General features: G+C 58.2%; 7 protein-coding genes across 7 annotated transcripts; 4 read left to right on the top strand and 3 right to left on the bottom strand.

Moving 5' to 3' along the window:
* Positions 1-680: 680 nt before the first annotated feature.
* SLS55_004484 (uncharacterized protein) lies at positions 681-2,092 on the bottom strand (the record flags this gene model as incomplete). Its single annotated transcript, XM_066775941.1, has 2 exons — positions 681-1,974; positions 2,034-2,092. 2 exons carry the CDS (start codon positions 2,090-2,092, stop codon positions 681-683), a joined length of 1,353 nt encoding a protein of 450 aa, XP_066633822.1.
* A 212-nt stretch (positions 2,093-2,304) lies between these two features.
* On the top strand, positions 2,305-3,603 carry SLS55_004483 (uncharacterized protein; the record flags this gene model as incomplete). Its single annotated transcript, XM_066775940.1, has 5 exons — positions 2,305-2,719; positions 2,766-2,920; positions 2,974-3,205; positions 3,257-3,379; positions 3,452-3,603. The coding sequence occupies 5 exons, from the start codon at positions 2,305-2,307 to the stop codon at positions 3,601-3,603; spliced, it is 1,077 nt and encodes a 358-aa protein (XP_066633821.1).
* A 138-nt stretch (positions 3,604-3,741) lies between these two features.
* Positions 3,742-6,543, top strand: SLS55_004482 (uncharacterized protein; the record flags this gene model as incomplete). The annotated part of the gene is made up of 8 exons (XM_066775939.1): positions 3,742-3,909; positions 5,086-5,296; positions 5,348-5,406; positions 5,461-5,570; positions 5,624-5,717; positions 5,771-5,807; positions 5,865-6,032; positions 6,086-6,543. The coding sequence occupies 8 exons, from the start codon at positions 3,742-3,744 to the stop codon at positions 6,541-6,543; spliced, it is 1,305 nt and encodes a 434-aa protein (XP_066633820.1).
* A 613-nt stretch (positions 6,544-7,156) lies between these two features.
* Positions 7,157-7,502, top strand: SLS55_004481 (uncharacterized protein; the record flags this gene model as incomplete). The annotated part of the gene is made up of 2 exons (XM_066775938.1): positions 7,157-7,192; positions 7,257-7,502. 2 exons carry the CDS (start codon positions 7,157-7,159, stop codon positions 7,500-7,502), a joined length of 282 nt encoding a protein of 93 aa, XP_066633819.1.
* Positions 7,503-8,113: 611 nt separating this feature from the next.
* Positions 8,114-9,438, bottom strand: SLS55_004480 (uncharacterized protein; the record flags this gene model as incomplete). Its single annotated transcript, XM_066775937.1, has 3 exons — positions 8,114-8,356; positions 8,409-9,293; positions 9,361-9,438. The coding sequence occupies 3 exons, from the start codon at positions 9,436-9,438 to the stop codon at positions 8,114-8,116; spliced, it is 1,206 nt and encodes a 401-aa protein (XP_066633818.1).
* A 607-nt stretch (positions 9,439-10,045) lies between these two features.
* On the top strand, positions 10,046-10,642 carry CYP10 (Peptidyl-prolyl cis-trans isomerase cyp10; the record flags this gene model as incomplete). Its single annotated transcript, XM_066775936.1, has 3 exons — positions 10,046-10,057; positions 10,110-10,175; positions 10,226-10,642. The coding sequence occupies 3 exons, from the start codon at positions 10,046-10,048 to the stop codon at positions 10,640-10,642; spliced, it is 495 nt and encodes a 164-aa protein (XP_066633817.1).
* Positions 10,643-11,206: 564 nt separating this feature from the next.
* SLS55_004478 (uncharacterized protein) lies at positions 11,207-12,582 on the bottom strand (the record flags this gene model as incomplete). Its single annotated transcript, XM_066775935.1, has 2 exons — positions 11,207-12,352; positions 12,406-12,582. 2 exons carry the CDS (start codon positions 12,580-12,582, stop codon positions 11,207-11,209), a joined length of 1,323 nt encoding a protein of 440 aa, XP_066633816.1.
* Positions 12,583-12,997: the final 415 nt, after the last annotated feature.

The raw sequence follows: 12,997 nt of genomic DNA, 5'->3' as shown, positions 1-12,997 counted from the left end.
GTGCACTCAGACAATCATCTGCACCGGCGCCCGTTGGTCGCTGGGGATTGGCCTGGATGGCAGCTGTGGCAGAGGCTCTGGCCAGGTGGATGCTGCAGCTTCGAGGGCGGCGTGATGGGAGAGATCGTTTCGCCCGCAAGCGCCCGCAGTTCTTCCGCTTCGCACGTCACTGTCGCCGTCCGCACCAGCACACCCGCAATTTCGCTTCCATGTGACAAAATACTGCATGCCAGGGAGGAACGGCATTATTCCAGCGTGCACAAAGGCCTGGGTGATGGTTGCAAGCGCCGGTTCCCATCCTTCTTTGGCGCTTCTTTCTGCAAACCGGACGTGGCGCCCTTGCCTTCTATGCCTCCTATGATGATAATAATGCCCGTATAAGATCATCCGAAAGTCCTCATACTAGTGATAGTCACGCAGCAGATTCAGCTGGTCTTTGACTATCCCCGAAAAGGGGAGCGAGGCACTATCAAGAGCACGAGCATCTAGACTGTCGTACATGGACTCATGTCATCAAGCCGGCATTTCAGCCGGTGGGCTGTACCAAGCACATCTGAATTGAGTAATACGAAAGAGGTGCACTGTTGCGCTGGTGGGTGGTACGCCAAGAACAACTCCAAATCCTGTCCATCCCGCGAGTTAAGAATCAATCTAAGCCTAGAGGTAGCCAACAAAGGAAATTAGGGGAAGCGAGGGGCGTTGTCACACTGTTCGATGAAGCGGTATATGCCCTCGAATCCTTGGTACTCCAACGGGGAATAGGCGTCGGAAATGGCGCTGTCACGAGCGTGACTCGTGTGCAGGCTTTCAAACTCTGAAGGAGAAGACGGCGAAGCCCAGGGGTTCTCGTCGTAGACGTCTTCGTAATCATTGCCTGTCTCAGACTGGGTCGAAAACCCTGTCGAACTCATCGCTTCATCTTCGACCGCCAGCATGTTGCGCCAATCGATAGGTGCCTGGTACATGGGACGTTCGTGGGCGGGCTTCTTTGCAAGGAAAGACGCCTCAGATGGAGTCTTACTCGGCGCAAAAGGAAACATGAGCGCAATGTCTGTGCCGACGAACCCGTCAAATTCCTCGTCCTGACGGATGAAGCCGCGTTGCACGCCCAACTCGTCGCACAGCCTTTCAACAGTGTCGGCATCCACGCCTGGGAAGTGAATGCATAACACCGAGTCATGGTACGTGATAGGCAGATCTCCGAGAGCTGACAGGCGCTTCAAGTCATTCAATACGGCAGCAAGCTCCTTCAAAGACCTGGAGAAGTCCGCGGACAAAACGTCGAGAAGACCATCACTGTTGATGGTCATCTTCTCGGTGCTGCCAGAAAATCCGGTCACAGCGGAGAGAGGAGTGAGAGCAGTAACGGTGGGGTTGATGGAGAACTCGATAGTCGAGCCTGGCGTAGCCTTGGGCACCTTGGTCATCGTACGACCGACCTCCTCCTGGAGGGCGCTAACGGTAAGCCACTGCTTCTCGCCAGTCCTTGGGTTGACGCCATCGAATTGAGCCTTCTTTCCACCGATCAGGAAGGCACGGACGGCCTGCGAGACGTTTTGCACGACCTGCGCCTGGGCAGCAGGAGTGTGCGAGAAGTAGCGTGCTCCGCCGACGCGGCCGCCGCCTAGAGAATATCCACCAGCGGTCCGACCAAGGGTACCTCCGGTAAGGTTCGGCCGGAGCGTGGACGCAAAGGGGGTACGACCGGTGGACTGTCCGATGGCGGCACGGACGCTGGATGCAGGGAAGCTCGCGCGATCGTACTTGACGGAGCGACGGGCTTCGGTAGTGAAGCGGCGGACGGTGGCGTTGATGAAGCTGTGGGTAGAGTACCAGCGGCCTTTGGCCTGCTTGAGGGCAGCGAAGCGGTGCAACGGATGGCGCGGAGCGCTGCGGGCATAGGCCGGGGCAAGCTGCGCCTCAGCGGGACGGATGGAGGGAGGAAGCTTGTCCTGGATCTTCTTCCAAGCTGCCCTGTGAGTCAGGCGGCGGTTAGCAGGCGGCGGCGGGCAGACGGGGCGGAGAGGGCTCACTTCAGCAGCTTGGAATTCCGAGCCACCAGCTTATGCAGGTGGCCCACGGATGGCGCCATGTTGGATAGGGAGTCAAGCCTTACGAGGCTGAGTGGAGTGACGGGTGGTGAGACTGGAGGTGGCGTGGCGGTAGGCCAGGACATTAAGTACCCGGGCCGCACGGTCGGGGAAGTGTGGCGGTGCTCGGCGGCAGACGCCCCACACGTCAGCGACCCACTGCCGAGCTGCCGTTTTCACTCTCCACCAGGTGATTACCGACACCGTCACCGACATGTCCGACGACGAGGCCGATCCCGAGCTCGTCGCCCTCCTGCGCGCCCATCTCGGCCTGGGCCCCGTTGACGCTAACGCGCCCGCTGAGACCAAAGTCCTGGACAATGCCTCTTTCATCTACAACAATAGCATTGATGTCGCCCTCGACATGAAGGGCTGCCAGGCCGCCGCGGCGTCCATTTGGTCCCAGATGCAGGCACGCGAGTACAGCACCAGCACCTGGGCCGAGCATGAGCTGCACCCCAAGGCCAAGGACGAAGCCACCGTGAACTTCATATTTACCATGGATCTCCTCAACTTCTCCTTTTGGTCCGAAAAGGGCCCCGACGACCGCTTCTCCATTGTCTACAAAGGCAGGAAGTGGACCGGCTACTGGAGTTTAGTTGCGGCTCTGCAGAGAGCTCTTGATGGCGGTATGGCCACCTGCTCCGGGCTCCGTGCTTGTCTGACGATGCTCAGACATCCCCATCACTGATCCGTCATTCTGGGCGGATGACGAGGCTTGCACCGAGGACGTGCTTCGTACCGTCTTCAGCTCCGCGACCGACGAAGAAATCCCGCTCTTCAACGAACGTTTGCAATGCTTGCGAGAAGCAGGTAAAGTCCTTGAAGAGGTGTGTCTTCCGGGCTATGCACTCTCTAGCACGTGCTCACTGTCGAACTACAGCACTTTGACGGAAGCATCGCCACTTTGATATCCGATGCCCAGAATTCGGCAGCTAAGCTTGTCAACTTGCTTGCTGATCATTTTGCCTGTTTCCGAGACGAGGCCAAGTTCGAGGGCAAGACGGTCCGTCTCCTGAAGCGCGCCCAAATCCTCGTAGCCGATTTGTGGGCTGCGTTTGGCGGGGAGAGCTATGGCGAGTTCCATGACATCGACAAGATCACTATGTTCGCCGGTAAGTGTGGCCAATGCGACCTGGGCCGCTCTTGTACTAACGGGGCTTTAGACTACCGTGTTCCCCAGATGTTATATACCCTCGGCTGCATCTCGTACAGCCCACCGCTTGAGGCGCGCATACGCCACCACGAGGAAATCGAGCCAGGGCATAGTTGGGAGCTTCAGTTAAGAGGTAAGCAGTGACGACCCGATGCCTGTGAGATGCACTAAAAGAGAGGCGCAGGGTGTAGCATCTGGTGCGTAGAGCAGATCCGACGGGAGATCGTCCGGTGCCATCCGGAAGCCAAGGTGAATGCTATTCTACTTGATTTCTTCCTTTACGATGCCATGAAAGAGCTGGAGAAGGCCGGGCAGGAGCAGATCCCCCACCACCGTACGAGAAGCATCTGGTACTAGCCAAGCCAAGGGAGCCGCCGAGAGGCAAATACTCCGGACGAACGCAGTTTGAGGCTCGGGCGGCCTATTTGAGGAGGACGAGAACCGTGCGCCACTTAAAATGCGCACCAGCCGCCGGGTCATCTCCACGTCGATAGGATGGACGATCAAGTGGTGCCTGGCACTCAAATGCTCGTGCTGGAGGCTGCATGCCAAGCGAAGACTTTAGCACGTCGAGCCGACAGCTACCTAGGCCGAATTTCAGGCCAGGGCTTGCAAGCCCGCGGGTCGCACGCTGTCGAATTTGCATCCATGCCCATGGAGCGGGTAAGTTCTTGATGACTCATGTAGCAGCCGTGCAACTTAGCAGATAGCGCCCAAGAGAGAGAATGCAACGACAATGGTGAACAAGAGCGAGCGGCGCATATTGGGGCGGTGACGTGTGCCGAGGCTATTAGACGTTCGAGAAGACGGTTGATGATTCCACTGGGGTCAAGAGGGCGGAAGCGCACCAGGGACCAGGGACAAGTGCAGCAGAGATAGCAGGGCTATAAGTGATGCACGTTGGAGTCGCGGGGAAAGGACCGAAGTCAAGTGGGTCGACGTCAGAAACAGCCGATGTGCAGCTTCGCTTGGGATCGATCCGGCGCAGAGACGGGGATGACGATATGCATCTGCCACGTCGCTGACTGCCCCCGGCAGAAGCTTGCAAGGGAGCTTGCAGGCGGCCCAGAAGAGAGCCGTGGTCGGCGGCTCTGCGGCGCTACTTGTACCCTGAGGTCTGCAGCTCTCTCTTTCCAGCACCCACTCGGCATTCGCCCAGCCCTGCTCGGTGCTGCCTCCGCCACACGCCTGGTCATCCTGGGATTTCTTCTCGCGCTTCTGCCGCTCGCCATGAGGCATGGTGGGCTCACTGGCAGGGGTGAAGCAGCGCTGCAAGACCAGTCCAGCCGCGTCCCGCTCCAGTGCTTATTCCTAATCGATGCATGTCCGTTCCATTGCCTACACACGTCAGTCTGGCTGCCGTTGCGGATCCTCGCCACCCACGCTCCTGCCTGGCCTATCCCAGCAAGCCTTCGCATTCTGACTTTGCCAGGCTGAGCTTACACCCACTTAACACCTTGTTCCCGCGCAGCCTCCATGCCGGCCTGCCAAGTGGTGCCGTGGCCTGCAATAGCCTACTGATACGGTCGCTCGCTGTTTGAAGTATGCGTTAACTTTAAGAATCTCGTTTCCGCCACCCGTGTCATGTGCTATGGACTTGTCACTTCTCTGTTCGACCCGCGCTGGCCCTCGGCCTTGTTTTCTTCTGGTGCTGTCTTTCTGGCTTCTTGTCGGTCCTGCGTCTTAGACCTATCGATGCAATGAGTCCGCATACGCATCTAACACAAAGAGATGAGCCGGCTCCCGCTGCCATTCCCATGGGCGGGAGGGTCATATCAGTGCGACCGCCTCTGCCTCCACCTAACCTCCCTCCGCTCCGCCTCGCTGACCTCCAGCCAGATGATTCTCTCTCTCATCACACTCACCATTCTCGCTATCTGCATCACTCGCCGAATTGAGAATGTTGGGAGGTGGAGCCGTCTGCCTATCACAGGCTGGCTGATCATCATCATCTACTTTGATTCCTTCCTCTTCGTGTTTGTCACGGCAATGTTCAAGGACATCGGAATAAATGAATCGCAAGGCATCTGCGAGGGTGCAATTCTGCTATGTGCGCCTAGCTTTCCTCGTTGCTCCGGCCCCACCATCTGACGTCTTCCAGGCCTCGTCTGTTACATGAGCACCAAGGTCTTCATATATACCTTCCTGGTCGAGAAGGCCGTATGTATGCCTATACCTCATGTGTTTGTTGCACGCGCTGACTCTTTCGGGTAGTACATTGTTCGCGGCAGTCACAAGCCGAGACTTAGAGACAAGCTGTACATTTTCAACACCTTCGGATTAATCATTCCCTACGTTGGCATCGTCATCCTGAACTTTGTCTGGTGTGTTCGCCGCATGTCTTGATTGGGTCTTTCATCTGACGCCGGCTATGTAGGAAAATCGCCTACATCAACGAGAGGGGAACCTGCATCATCGGCATGGACAAGAAAGCTATGATGCCACTCATCATCTTCGATGTCGTCATTAATGTTCGTTTCACTCTTTCGCCTTCAAACCACACCCTAGCAGCTGACAGATACAGGTCTACCTCACTGCTCTCTTCATAATCCCTCTTCGTCGTAAGTCTTTGGTTAAAGAAGGAACGACTCGGAAGATTGTACTCACCAAACTGGCAGAGCTCTACTCATACCAGCATAACACCAACAAAGCCCTCCGAATCATGGCCCTGCGTACCTTTATTGGCAGCTGTGCAACACTCACGTCTAGTGTTGTCAATCTCACCGTCTTGATGATTCTGAAGGGCGAGCCGGGATGGATATGCTTGATGTGCTGCAACGCCGACAGTAAGCCACACCAACCCGCGCATTGCGTCTGCTTCTAATTGTCGTTCACGTAGTCCTGTTCTCCGTCCTCGTTCTCCACTGGGTCACAAGCTTCGATAAAGCCACGACCGACAGCAGCTATGCCCCCGAGCGGAATCGCAACGATGACTCGGGAACTATTGCTAATGGGACTTCCGGTGACGGAACACCCCCAACGGAAAACGGCTCGGGTCCCAATGGCGATCTTGGAAGTAAAGTGAAAAGAGACAGTTTGCGGCGGGACTCACATTGTCCTGCTCACAACAAAACCGGCTGGGACGCAAAGGCCAGTATCAAGACTCAATGCTGCGCTGGTAGCGACCAACCCAATCCCGAGGACATTGCCATGGATCGCATCGTTGTCAGGACTGAGCGTATTTTGAAGATCGAGAGCGACGGCCAAAGCGAAAGGAGTGACTCCACTGCAGACCAATATTCCGGTGAAAGCAGACGAGGCTGCAGTAGTACCGACGGCATCGTAGATCAGGTATGATCGAGCACCGTCTCGCATGGTGTTTCCTTTTTGATTGATTTATGCCATTATTACGAACATGTTGAGTGGAGAGCAGCCAAGTGTTGAACAAAAGGCGGAGGTCATGCTGGTGTAAATAAGGCCGTGTTCGTGGTAGTGAAGTGTAATCCCGTGGTGAGGGAAATAGCGTGCAGAGAAAGGAATGAGAAACAGGTCAAGACATGAGAACAAAGGGACCGGCATCTTAATGCAAGAGTGAGAGACAGGGCAACTACCGTGTACAGCGGATGCTGCCCAAAGCGGCAAGCAGCACTTGGACGCGCAGGCGAGGCGCGACCGCGGGGCGAGAGCACGTGCGCCAGGCTCGCCGCTTACGGGAAGCTGATTGACACGCCGTCTCGCCCCGAAACTGCTGGCTGGCTGGAACAAAAGTCCCAGTCCCTGCGAATATCCGGCCCCCGACGGCCATCATCCCAACGCTTTTCCGCATATTACGACCCACTTTGCGCGCGCAGCAGTCTCACGGCTTGCGTTGGCGTCTCCATCCGCGCGGCAAAGCAGCAGCCCTTCTCGCCCCGCCCCAACCTCACCGCTCGAATCCTACGTGCATCTCCTTTTTCCCGCCGTCCACAAAATGGCCCCCGATGATCAGCTTGACCTTCTTTCGTCAGTAAGTAGTAATGCCGTGGCCCCCAATCTTGCTCACCCCGTCCTCTGACTTCCTTGGCGAAAAGCTTCTGACCAGTCTCCGCAATGCCAAAGCCACGTTTGGCGAGGACAGCGCCAAATATCGCGAGATGAAGGCCTGGATCGACGACCACATCTCATCTTCGGCCGCGTCCGCACCCGCTGCCGCGCAGGAGCCTGCCGACACCGCCAGCCACCAAGCCGCGCCTGAGCAGGAGCGTTTGCCCCAGCAACAACATGTCTTCAATCTCGCCTTCCGGCCGCGCCCCCAGGGTGCGGGCTATGCTCAGTGAACTAAATGGTTTATTGCATTAAGCGTGCGGGAAGCCGCGTGAGACTAAGGAGAGCCAGCTTTACCGGGTGGACTGCCTTTCCCAAAAAGAGAAGAGAATGAGTAATATAGAGCCATCCAGAACTCGTCAGCTGCTCAGCTGTTCAGGGCGCCGGGCACCGGACTCCAGAACCGTCTCTCCTCCAATAAGCAAGCAGCCGAGAAACAAACACACACGAGAACTCCATGCAATGCTGGTATCCAGTCCAAAAAGAATAGCAAAAAGGAAAAAAAAAACATTTGTCCTCTCCTCCGTGGTCCTTGAGGGCGGCTCCTGTGACAGGAATGGAATCCGTGAGCCATTGCCTTGGCATGTACCAGACATTCCGCCGCCCTGCGCTCGCGAAGCTGCTGCGAACCGGCAATCCGTCGTGATTAAAATGTCCTGAGAGCTGCATAAAACATCTGCTGCCAAACTTGGAGCGCTTGTCGCGCGGGTATTGGTCGATCCGTGCTAGTCCATCGTCGAAAAGTCCTGCCATCGTCCTCTGAATCGTATCGTAATTATGGCTGCCGTGCGGGCCTCAGCACCGACCCGAGAATCTAAAGGTCCCATCCACAGTCATTGCTGCCTCAGTCGATAAGCGGTTTTCGCTGTCCGCCAACGTATGCCATCCCCAGTGAGGCGAGTCCCATCGGATCGGTAGCCTTGACAATGTGGGCTGCAGGAAGCATCGGGTTGTCCGGGCTGACATGCGCGGCATCTTTTGCCGCCTGCTCAATCGCCTCCATTTCTTGCTTGCATCCGGCATGGTCAAAGGGACAGACGACGATAGGCTGCCGGAGTAATATGTCCTTGGCTGCCGACATTTGAGCCTGCTACGCATTAGCGCGCAAGCTTCGTTCTCGCGCTGGAAGAATACATTACCTTGACTGTCAGATAGTACTCGATTTTGTATAACGTCCCGGTTGTCGTGAAGCCGCTCACGCCGTACATGGGGAATTTCGAGTTCCCGCGGGGCATGACGCCCTCGCTATCTCTGTAGTCTTTTGCTGGAAATACCAGACCGAGGTTGGTGAAATAACCGGCTTCGGGCATCTTGACGCCCACCGCTTGGGTGGTTTTGGTCAAGCATTTTACTTTGCGGGTGGGTTCGTCGCCCTCGTGATTGTAGATGATCTCCTCATCTATGCCGACAGTAATCTTCTGGATCGTGACTTTCTTGGCCTTGCTCATCCAGTCGGGGTTCGGAGAGAGCTTGATGTAGACGCTTACGGGATCCAGCGGCCCGTATGACCAGCGTGGGAGCGAGATGCCGAGAGTGACGAGATGGTCCGACACGCGCTCGGCGGACTCCGGCCTGTTGTACATGCCAAAGGTGGATAGGGTGTCGTAACGAGCTATGGGGACGGGGAAGGCGTATTTCTTCTGTTCTTGGGCGCCCTGTTGCACCGTGACAACCAACTCGTAGTACGTTTCGGCAGTGCGACTGGGCAATTGCAGACTTGCAGGCGGCACCCTTCGCGCAATTTCCTCGCCGCCGCGGCCGTAGGGAATAAAAATCACGAAGGGCAGGTCCATGGCCAGGATGCTTTCCGCTTCGCGACCCAACGGCGACCGATACAGCAGCATCTCCTTGCCCACAATGTCCACGATTTCCTTGCGCGGGGCGGCGAGGTGCTTCTTCGTGACCGAGTCGGCGGCGGGATGTATGCTCTCGCGGCGCTGTAGAGCGATGGTGACGAGCGAGACGGCGACGGGGGCGGAGACGCCGACCAAGGGCCGTACCTCGACCTTGCCTTCTAGTCGCGGCTGGGGCGCACGAGGACGGTCAGCAGGGTCGCAATTGCGAGCGGTCAGAGGAGGCGGGCAGACGCACCAATGTTGCTGATATGCCAGGGTAGCCGACCAGGAAGTTGCTGTTCGGCGGGCCAGAGACGCGCACGAAGGCGGCCATGGCTGCGGTTCACAGGCGAGCTTGGGCGCTGGGCAGCGGTAGGGACGGCATGGGAGAGCACCGCTGCTCGGCGTGGAACGCCAGCTCTTGAAGCAAGGCGGGCGGTCGGGCGGTGCCTGAGGGTGCGACAGGTCTGAGTGGGATGCGACGTGGTTAGGGCTGCGGAGCTGGCTCAGGCGGATGCGCGCGAGGCTGGCTTGGGCGGGCAGGCAGCGGGCCTGGGAGCGGTGCGTCGAGCTCCGGCGTGCGGGCGGGCGGGCGGGCGCGCGGTGGCCGGGGCGTGCAGAGGACGGGCCTGGCGGGTCGCGATGAGGGAGTGGGCCGGCGTGGTGGTGTAGGCTGTGGCGCTGACGGGACGCAGGCAGCTCTGAGCCAGGCCGCAGGCGGGAGAGGGTGTCACGATGCGATTCGACGGCTGCGGTTGGCGGGTCGGCGAGCGCAGGGACGGGTGGGCTCCAAGCGCAGCGCAGCGGAGCGATCAAACACTTGGCCAGCGCTGCGCTGCGCTGCGCCGCGGCCGCCTGCTGACCGCGCCGCCAGAACTCTTCGCACTCACGTCACTGCGTCAGCGCTGCGCCCGACGGGATGCCACTCTCCCTGCGCCGCCATGTCCGTCACGGTACGCCGCCCCTCCGCCCAAGCTCGCCGCCTGCTGACCCAAGCTGTTGCAGTTGCACTCCGACCTCGGTGATCTGAAGATCGAGCTCTTCTGCGAGAGCGTCCCCAAGACCGCCGAGGTGCGCGCCGCCTCGCTCCCCTCCCGCCCCGCCCCCGCTGACTGCCGCAGAACTTCCTCGCCTTGTGCGCGTCCGGCCAGTATGACGCCTCGCCCTTCCACCGCCTGATCCCATCCTTCATGGTGCAGACCGGCAGCCCCGCCTCCGACCCCAAATCCAAGAGCTCCATCTCCATCTTCACCACCCCGGACCGCCTGTTCGAGGACGAGATCAGGCCCGCCTTGCGCCACCATGCGCGCGGCATCGTAAGCATGGCAAACAAGGGCCCCGACACCAACGGTAGCCAGTTCTTCATCTGCTTTGCCGCGGCCCCGCATCTGGACGGCAAAAACACCGTTTTCGGTCGCGTCATCGAAGGCGACGATGTGTTGGACCAGCTGGAGGGCCTGGATGTCGACAAGAAAGGTCGCCCGAAGCAGAGGGTCACCATCAAGAGCGTGACCATCCACGCGAACCCGTTGGCTTGATGAGTGCACAATGCCATTGCTGCCGGAAGACCGCAGTTGCAAACAGCGCCGTGCAACAAGCCGCCGAATCGGAGGCCTACGGTGTGTCCAGCGCTCCCTGCAGTCTCCGCTTCAGGGCCCAAGGCTTTAAGATAAGGTTGGCAGCTTTGTGTTCAATCGGGACATGGGGCCTGATCCGGCATAGCATCCATTAAGGTTATGACGGATATTCGCCCACTATGGCACGCGCTGTCCCTCTTTCGGACCCAGCTCATCCGACTGGCTGGACTTTGAGGTATAAGACAATAATGCAAGCTACTCTTGCGGCCTCGTCTAGCCACGTCTCGGCATCAGGTACGGTACAACCGTTCCTGCTTATCTACCATGACGAATAAAGTCTATCTGCCGTATGGCATCAGTGTTCCCCGACATATTGGTGGTGATGTCAAGCACACGCAAAGTCTGACGGCACGGTGGCCGGAGCACGTCACTCCGCATACGGTGTTACCTGCCGTGTATGTGCAACGCAATCAGCGCTTGCATTCACCCTATGGCTGTTTTGGCGTTTGGCTCCAGCAGAAGGCGCTATTTGTCCGACTTTTTGTTCCGCTTCGACCCAGGCTGCTTCTCCTTCTTTGAATCCTGCTCCTTTGCGGCCTTGGCCGTTTTGACCAGCTCGTCCAATGCTGCCAGTTCCTCGGCCTGCTTCTTGGCCTTCTCCGCGTCCTCTCCCTTCTTCTTTTGTTGTGCACGTGCCATGGCGCCCCTCTTCTCAAGCTCTTCGATAGTCCTTTCGCTGGCTTGCCAGAGGCCTTGCTGCACTTTTTCATCCTCGATTTCCCCGCGCATGAACCGCACCTCCCTGCATTCCTTCAAAAACTTTCCTCCCGCAGCCTTTCCCAGCTGCGCTTCCATCGCTGCGTACAGATAGGTCTGCGCTCCTTGGTCTGGGCTTTTCAAGACGAGCCACCAGAATGGCCACATGATCAGGTACAAAGCCAGCCCCCATAGGCTTCCAAAAGTGAGGTGCCGACGCATTCCAGGAGTCCTCGTCCAGCCCGGATCAACGACGAAGACACGGGAGTTCATGGGGAACTTATCGGGACGGTCATAGGCGGACAGGTGCTTTTGAAAGGCCGAGGCGAAGACCATGGACGCGAGCTTTGAGGTGGCATCTGCAGAGGAGGCGTTGAACTCCAGGACCTGCTTGGGCTGGCCGGTCTTCTTCGACTTGCTGGCCTTATTCGGCTTTTTCTCCTCGCTGTTAGACGGAGAGAGGTCGGGCAGCTGTCCGCCCATGTAGGAGCTGCATGTGCTGAAGAGGATGCGAACATCGCGGTCCGGAGGTTGGGCGCGGAGGGCGGGACTGAGAATGCTCAACAGATGGAAGTTTGCGATGTAATTGACACCCCAGCTCTCTTCCAGACCATCCTCGGTCGTTCTAACCTTAGCGCCCGCAGGGGTGAAAGTGTTGGCGCAAAGGATGATCATGTCCAAACGGCGCGGGGGAGCATTGTCAACCCACTTGGTCGCAAATTTGCGAATGCTGTGGAGAGATGAGAGGTCGACCTGCTCGGCAGTAATGAGGAAGTTGTTGGTCGTCGTCCGTAAGTCATCGATGTAGTCAACGACAAAAGGATCGGACAGCTCGTGCTGGGTGAGGAGGACGAGCTGGGCTCCGCGGGTGGCCAGCTCACGGGCAACCTGGGCTCCTATGCCGGCGGTGCCTCCCTATACAGCGAAGACGTCAGCAGTGGGCAGGACAGGCGGGCGGCAGGACGTACGGTTATCATGACAACCTTGGAGTGCATGTTGCGCTCCGAGGTGTTGACAGCACCGCCGAAGTAGCGCTTCAGCAGGACCAGGAGGGCGAGCCATGGGAGGGCTTTGACGATGGTCCAAGCATAGGGAATGCTCCCTAGGCCATCGAACAGGGCCTGCACGGCAATGTAGACGGGCATCGTGAACGGAGGAGAGGAGATGTAACTTTCGGCGATGCGCGGCGAGCGACGACGCTGACGCAGGCCGAGGGGGCCGAGCTAGGCCGCGATAGGAAACGGTCATCCCATCTTATCTCCCGTAGATCCGGACTTTTGTGGCGGCCCGGACGCATAGTGGCGCAGGTTTCTGCCTGAGGCCAAACATTCCCAGAGGGAGCACCATGTTGCAAGCTATGGCCCAGCAACACCAGCCTGCCTTCATTTACAATGTCTTCGCGCGAGGACTGCAGGCACCCCTCAGCCAGTTCTGATGGGCCGAAGCACCGGCGAGCTTGCCAATCCTACGTTGTACCTTGTTGTGCTGCAAGGCTGCGTTGCCAATCTTGGACAGCACTAGGCAGAAGCTGAAGGCAGCAGCACCTGCCTTCTAGGCACC

Source organism: Diplodia seriata (assembly GCF_021436955.1).
Source record: "Diplodia seriata strain FDS-637 chromosome Unknown scaffold_4, whole genome shotgun sequence".
NCBI classification, from domain to species: domain Eukaryota; kingdom Fungi; phylum Ascomycota; class Dothideomycetes; order Botryosphaeriales; family Botryosphaeriaceae; genus Diplodia; species Diplodia seriata.
Note: the sequence above shows the minus strand (reverse complement) of the source record. Positions and strands in the feature narration are given on the sequence as shown.